Raw genomic sequence first — 8251 nt, forward strand, 5'->3', positions numbered from 1 at the left:
GTGACTTATTATAGATATGATCATTGTTTAAATGTACAACTGCATTTCATTTTGTATATGTATTACTGCTAACTTTTTTACGTAGTTATACCTAAAAATAGAAAATAAAGAACAAGAGGAAAAAGGAAATAACAGAAAGTTAAGAATTCTAAAGTGTATTAATATAAAGCCTTATGGTCCAAACTTTTACTCTATGAACATAGAATGTATGTGTACATGGTAGTTGTATTTTGCTATAGGTATCCCGGAAACCTTTGTGTCCGTACTGGAGTCTCCAATCAACACCAAGATCCAAATCTCAAATGAAGATGAAGTCCTTATCAAGGAGGTGAAGGATCAATATCTAGTACCACAGAGTATGTTACCATTGTCACAGGGTGCTTCATCTCAAAATACTTCTATATTACCCCCAGGATCTCGACACAATGTAATGCCTTCAAGTTCTGATTCATCAAAGGTTGGTTATGACATGACAAATCCTAGTCTTGGCGCAGAACCAAAAAGTATTCAGGAAAAACCTTCTCTTGTTAGATCATTTGGAGTGAGTGAAGAAATTCAAACACCAACAAAAACTTTCACTCCACGACCTCCTCCCACTGGTCTTTCGCACATTTCCAGCTTGGTGCCAGGTTTCCAAGAAGACACAACAGTCCTTGGTGTTGTGGGGCCACCTTCACCACCAAAATATGTGGAAATTGATCCAACTATATTTTACCAACAATATGTTGATGATAAGAATGTCCCTGAAGGAAACATTGGGAAGTATAAGGAGCATCTACAGCTTTATATGCCAGACCCAGAGAGCGAGTCAAATTCAGGAGATGAAGACATAGAAAAAACACTCAGTTTTGTTGGTTATTCCAATTTTCCTGCACTTGAAATGTTATTAGACTCTACAATCCAAAACGATGATACACCAGGACGCACAACAATTCCAGATATTGTTTCCAAGATGCATGATGAAGCCTTAATGCAAAATATGAATATGTCAGGGGAGGTAACTCACAGGACTTCAGAGCAACATGTTCCAACTAGTAAGGATAGTCTTGAAGGTGAGGAAACAGAACAGCAAGAGAGACATCATGGCTTCAATTTCATAGCAACAGATCCAAATGACATGCCCAATTTTGGAACTCTTCTTAGTGAAAGCCAGCAAAGTCATGACACCAACTCCAACAACTCCAATGAGGCAAACTTACCAACAGTTTTGTTCTCGTTAGAGGACACTCCTACTATCACCAACCAAGAATCCTCTTGTGATGAAAACTCTCAACAAGATGATATTGAATCCAGTGTATCAACAAAAAGTTCAACAGGAGGTCACATTTCTGGAATACAAGAAGGAAGTTCAAGTGACTGTGTATCTTCTCCAAGAAACGCTTCACAAGAATTGTCCTCTGGTGAGCCTCCTAGTGTATACAAACCATCGTATGTCCTGCCTGACCTGGAAGCTCTGATGGCCTCATTTATCATTGATGATAACCCCTCTATCCCTGAGGATGCCTTGTTTTGTTCTGGCGATGAAGCGACTTCTCTATCTTCTCCTCCTTCAACTCCAGACAAAGTTCAAGGTCATGTTAATGCTGTTTCGTTAATGACAAATTTTACACCAATAATAACAGATAAAACAAAAGGGGCCATCACTAAAACCAAAATGAAGCATTCTCCACCTGTTATGATAAGGAAAAGTCCTGTGGAATCTGAGGATGTAAGTACATTTACAATAAATTCTCCGCCTCAAACCTCGCCGAAGACGTCAACACCATTCATTTCCCCTCCGGCTGAAAAACAGGCGAAGAAGCATCTCCATTTAAATTTAAGTCCAAACAAACGCCACACAATTCGCCAGACATCAGAACCTCAACATCGCTCTATCCAATACAGATCGCCTAAACCCTGCGAAGTAAAGCCATATTTTACTCCACAAAGAACAGTGACTAGCCCACCAGTCTGGAGACCTAGCACCACTCCTCCAAAAAGTGGAGGCACCTCCTCCGGGGGCAAGTCCGATTCAAAGCTAGAACTACTGACAAGGGAAAATGAAAATAAAATTGGTAAGAAAGATCTCACCAACAAATATGCCAATATGTTCAACTTTGAACACTTAAACTTTCTGATACTCGGTAAAACAATTTGTTTTTGTGTGCAATTTATTTCTGAGTATTCTGTGGGTGATTACAATTTACAAAAAAAATTCAACTTTACGTACAGTAGTGTGTTATAACTGTAAATCGTAAAAAATGAAATACTGTGAAAATTTCATAGGGCATGAAAATGTAAAAATTGGTATACAGTACGGTGTATTTATACATTCATACAATTAAACTTTTAAACATACAAAATATTTCCCATACATGACAGTATACATTAACCTTTATTGACAGTCATTCACCACAATGTTTTAGATGTCATTAGGTAATCTCTGTAAATTAATTTGTTTAACAGTCATGTCTCAGTAAAACATGTCCCCATCTAATCATTAAATGCTTATAGATTTATGCTTTTATTATAATGAGATTTTCAATAACATTAGGTAGTATGTTGTTACATTCATGTTGTATTGCTATTAATTATGATTAGTGACTTGTGTTAATCTAATGACTCTGTACAATAATGATTGATGTTCTACTTCTTTCCCATGTACAGCGGAGCTTCTTGAAGAGATGTCACGCAACAGTGAGAATTCAAGATCACAGTTAGATGAATGGGTAAGTGGTGGTACTGTATACTTGGTACTATCACACTTAAGGGATAGAATTTATTTTGGTCTAATATTTAAAAAAAGAATCAAAAGAAAAGATTGTTTTTAATAGAGTATTTTGTATTTGTGTAATTGAGAGCCAACAATATGAATACAGTGGACCCGTGATAATCCGGACTATCGGTATCCGACTATCGGTGTCCGGAAAACTCACAATCCTGACGGCAATGTCAGGGAACGGATTTCCGTAACGTTATTTATACTGACTAGTCTCGAACACCGTTTTGGGAACGGAATGTAATTTTCGTTAATAAATTCCCGCAATAATCCGGACAATTTGTTGTCGCCACGCGCCGAGAAAATCCAAGACCAGCTACAGTCATGTGTAAATACTTACTACCACTTGACTGTGGTGTGTTGTCATAATGTGACAGCTGCCAGGTCATAGCCATGGGCGTTTATCTGAACACCTTTCACACGGGTACATGCAGTCATGTAACGGTTCATTGGTATTCTATAGGAGATCAAACTTCAGTGTTGTAATTGAGATATACACAATATATTTTGAGCCACACGATTTAAACATGCAGTTTGAGCTTGGGTACAGGTATGTATGCTGTAGATACCTTACTGGTTTTGCATGCAGAATATATCGCTCTGAGTTTCGGATACAATAAAGTAAGATTTACTCACTGAATTAAAAAGTATTTTAAATGTATGTGAATCTGTTCAAATTTATTGTCTATGATATAAGATATAAAGGCTACAGCACATGCCATTTACACGTGTGTGACATTGTGTATGATGTTAGACGTGAACAGGGGCGTGGTTGTTACACACGTCTCTAAGTAAGAAAGCAAAGACTTGTGGAAATGGTCAATAAAAACACACAATATACAAAATAACAATTATATGAGTTCATAAAATATTCACAACTATTTGTTATCATAGTCTTTTTTATGCCAAGAACGTAGATGATATTGATCCTTAGATAGGCATTTTAAAACATAATTTGCTGTATGACAGATCAAGAGTGGGATACGTAGCTACATGTATATACATGCCAAGTACACAATTAACGATGGCTTTCGGTTTCGTAATTTGAAAAAGGAATACGTTTATTTAATATTCTTAATGTAATAATATAAAAAAGCACCTATAAAACATAACAAACGAAGCATTTATTATAATACACGTATATTACATAAAAGCCTATCATCAATAACAAGGCAAAGGGGAGTAACTCGTCCGTGACAATTTAATTGGTTAAGAACACGGAATTCGACTGTCCGAAAAACTCGTAATCCGGACGGTTTAGGCTGGGAATGAAGGTGTCCAGATTATCAAGGGTTCACTGTACCCTAGTAAGATCATAATGAAAATGTGCATAGAGTCCATTACCAGCGAGTCCCTTAGGATCAATCAAGTGATTACTGATAAATGGACATCAATTGCTTTCTTACTAACAATGTTTTTGTACTTTAAGGCCACCTAAGACAATATCTTAGCAAACTTTTGAATACTTTCACCATCTGTTCATAGGATCACATGTCCGACCCTGAAGCAGAGGACATTTCCATTGCTAACGACGACGAGGATGAAACTTCAGCTGCGTTGATGAAGATACAGGAAGAATACATATCATTGGAGGTAAAGCGGGCAGATAGCAAAGGAGCGCTGGTCAGGGTCAGAACTGGGGACAGGGAACTATTCAGCATCAAGCTGGAGGGAGAACACATCCTCAAATCATGGGAAGAGGTGATCGACCACGAAATTTCAGAAAAGGTTCGTATCTAAATCATTGTAGGATATAATGACCATATCCTATAATAAAAGTACGGAAGGATGATAAATATGTTATTATTATCCTATATTAAAATGTATGGTATGATGATAAATATGTTATTATTGTGAATGCTCCTAATAATATTGAAAATTAAAAGAGGTTTATTGACAGGTAGCCATCTTGGATTATGACATTCAAAGTTTGTTATTGCGAATTTAAGTATAAATCTGAACACAACATAGCCATAATGTTCTCTATGTATTAGGTATTTCAAACAAAGAGGGAAAGCAGAGAAAAGATCCTGCTTTCCATTGATTGATATAAAACATTCTATGGTGGACACCAAAGGATCGCTCTGGAGTCCCCTGTTCTATATCAGTATATTCAGACAGCTAGATCCTTCAGTTAAGATAACCCTGTGGTAGATATAATTAGATTCAGCTTAAAGTTCTTGATTAAACATTTCCACCTGAAATCCTGATAGCTTTTCCCTCTTGTTTCAGTTGAATGTAGAGATGATCAATGATTTTATATTGGTGGACCATACTGGTGTTTCCTTGGATTTATCAGACTCACCACGTCGAGGGGAACAGACTATTTATGTACAGGAGCCTGACCCCGACAGTCCATGGAGTTGTCAGAACACTGTTATACAAAGACCAACCTTTTTCTAAGTAATCCATTGGGACCCACTGTTTATAGGCCTTCTGTTTTATTTTGTGGACGTGCTGGAAAGAAATTATTTTGGTTTTAAGAATTTTTGGGTAACAAACCTCTGGACATAGTCTACCAGTACCATGGTTGTCAAGTCAAAACACACACTTTCATTTATTTACTTGTTTCATATTACCTGATTTTTTGTAACACTGTAGTGATCACAGGCCATATCATATTAAACTTTTTCTTGACTTATTTTGGAAAAAAGAAAAGTAATACATTTTTTAAAAATTTAAAATTAAAACTCTTTTTTTTTTCTGTGATATTTTTCAATACATTGATCTAATAGGTTTATGTACAAGCTACTTTGAAATAGAAAGAACAAACTGACAACACTAAAATCCGGAGTGAAAAACCTGGATGACGTTATATATGCCCGGGCTGATAACTGATAGTGGGCCTGGGCTGATATCAAATTATGACGTCATAACTTGATATCAGCCAGGGCGCTGATATGACGGTGCGGACAACACTAGTATCACATGGGCAAAATGTTTGTTATCAAAAGTGACAATTCACCTTATAAACCACATGTACTGTATATTGGTTGTTTTGTTGTCACATTCAATTATCTGTGAGAGAAAATATACTTCACGTTGCTGTATTTATCCCTGCTTTTTGTTATTGTTTTACATAGATTTACCAGTGTTTCTGTAAATATTCTAAACAATCTGTTTTACATTAAGTTTGTACTATGCTGCTGATAACCAAAGCACCAATGAAGTATATTATTTTAATTTTGTGTCTGTTTGAAATCTAACCTATACATAACTTATAGATAAACATGTAATGCTATTTGTTGTACATGCTAGATCACCTTCAGAACATGACGCCAAAGTGAACAGAACATAAAGATGTGAAAAGATACTTTGCATATGCTTACTATCTATGGTTGTTATCTACTTTCATGTGAAGACTTTTTTCTGCAGAAAATTATTTTCTTAAATCGTATTTTTGCAGCACCGTTAAATCAAAACCACCTGTCAGGTAATACATATACTTAATAGACAAAGTTTTTTCTCCCCCATTAAAATCTTGTTGTAAGATATTAGCCTTGAAAGAAAGAAATCCATAGTTTGAGCCCTGGCATAGAGGTGGTATATGACATGTTTTGGTGCTGTGACCAAGATGGGTTGGGAAGGATCTCATTCTGAAAATACATTAAGGTAATGCTTTATATTGAGGTAGAGAAAACACTTTTTTTCATACAAAAAATTAATTTCCCAGAAACTTGACATTACTCCTCCCTCTTACAGCTGCAGGGCAAAGCGGTACTCAAACTGTTCCTTGGAGCCTATGAGTCCACTGTGTGCTGTCTTCTGGATGAAGACTTAGTAAAGGAAGGGAGTATTGCAAAAAATAACTTTGATATCCACTGTACTTACAACTGGGAAGATTTGCCTTTAGCTGCGTTTGAAGTTTGCTCTGGATGAAGACTTAGTAAAGGAAGGGAGTATTGCAAAAAATAACTTTGATCCACTGTACTTACAACTGGGAAGATTTGCCTTTATGCTGCGTTTGAATGTGTTGGTGTATGTTGTGATTTGTTCCCTGGCTGGCTATATTATGGCTGCCATTGGGAGCATGAAGGGCAGATATCTGATTGGTTAAGGTTTCTAAAAACAATAACTACATTGTAGCTTTAAAGCCTTAGGTTGTTTTGGTGTAAGTTTTCTTCTGTTTATTTTTTTATTTTTATTTTTTTTTCAATTTTCCCAAACATTCATACATACATGTAAGTTGTTTATATTTCAAGAGATACTTTTTACAGTTATATTGTATTTAAAGTGTCCTGTATATTCTTGCCTGTATGGGCTCATTTTGATTGTAGTTTTAAACATTTGGCTCAAAGCCACAGATACTGATTCTAGTGTGATAATGAAGCAAAAGTCTTTATTTTTATATTCAAATAGCTTTTTCTTTGCGTTTTATTGAAAAAGAAATCTTCGTATCAAGCAAGACTTTCTTCCTGTATTAGAAGAGCTGTGTTAATAAATATGATTGTATGTAAAATTTGCTTTATTCATAGAGATGTCTCTATATAGACAGATTTTTAAAGCCTGAGGTTATTTTGTTGTTTGTTATTCCCAAAAAAATCACGACTTGAAAATCCATTTTGCCATGACATTGTTTCGAGGAAGAGAAGCAGAACAGTGTTTCGTGCTTGAAGTTAGATTTGCCGTGTATATAAAATTTTTGCTACCTAGTTTAGTAGCTTTGATCAGGTGTACACATAGTGCTAATTAAAACATATGTATGTATTCCGAATACTTGGATGGTATATAGTCTTTAATTAATCAGATAATTAAGTATATCATGTTTTAAAGATAACTGAATTCTTTATATAGTTGTATGTGTTATCACCATGCAATACATTATACAAGAAAAGAGAACGAGAGTAACTGCACTCTCAGTTTTAATGTCTAATGATGTAATAACAAACTTTTAAATGAGCTTAATCTAAATTTGTCTTCGCCATAAAAATATATAATTGTTCAAATTAAGTTTGATATTATTCTCATTCATAGTTTACATATTATCTGTCCTTAATCATGATGGAGTTTTGCAGCACAACTTGTACTATGTAAATGGGTGATAATTGTGCCATTTTTTTGTTTTTGTTTAAATTTTTCTTTTAAATTTCAGAACGCAAAAGATTGTAGATATATATAGATGTGTGTACATATTATATGATAATAGAATAGATGTGAAAAACAAAGGAATGAATTTAAAGTCACATGTGCCACAATTTTCATTCTGTCACAAATCAAAAAGAGCTATTCATGTTATTCACCACCAAACATTACCAACATTTTGAAAATTGCAATATACTTATGAATAGACTTTAATTTTACAGAAAAATAAGAGCACAAAATGAAAAAAAAAATTCTCAGTTATGGCACATATAACTATCATAAATCATAATACCCTTTTCACAACAATTTAATTTCTCAATGTAGATTTAAACCATTATTTCATGTATTTTAGCTGCAATGTGAGTTCTAATCGCCTTTGAAATGCACAAAAATTTGGTGATTACTGTTAAT

General features: G+C 34.9%; 1 protein-coding gene across 4 annotated transcripts in view; it reads left to right on the forward strand.

Annotated features, from left to right (window-relative positions):
* Positions 1–5812, forward strand: part of LOC138314689 (uncharacterized) — a 37917-nt gene extending 32105 nt beyond the window's left edge. For all 4 annotated transcript variants that reach the window (XM_069255158.1, XM_069255162.1, XM_069255159.1 and 1 more), the window contains 4 exons: positions 240–2054; positions 2647–2708; positions 4244–4486; positions 4991–5812. In XM_069255158.1, the coding sequence (XP_069111259.1) occupies positions 240–2054; positions 2647–2708; positions 4244–4486; positions 4991–5161 (2291 nt within the window). In that variant the 3' untranslated portion in view covers positions 5162–5812. The remainder of the gene's footprint in view (positions 1–239; positions 2055–2646; positions 2709–4243; positions 4487–4990) is intronic.
* Positions 5813–8251: the final 2439 nt, after the last annotated feature.

Source organism: Argopecten irradians, chromosome 2, assembly GCF_041381155.1.
Source record: "Argopecten irradians isolate NY chromosome 2, Ai_NY, whole genome shotgun sequence".
Classification (NCBI taxonomy): domain Eukaryota; kingdom Metazoa; phylum Mollusca; class Bivalvia; order Pectinida; family Pectinidae; genus Argopecten; species Argopecten irradians.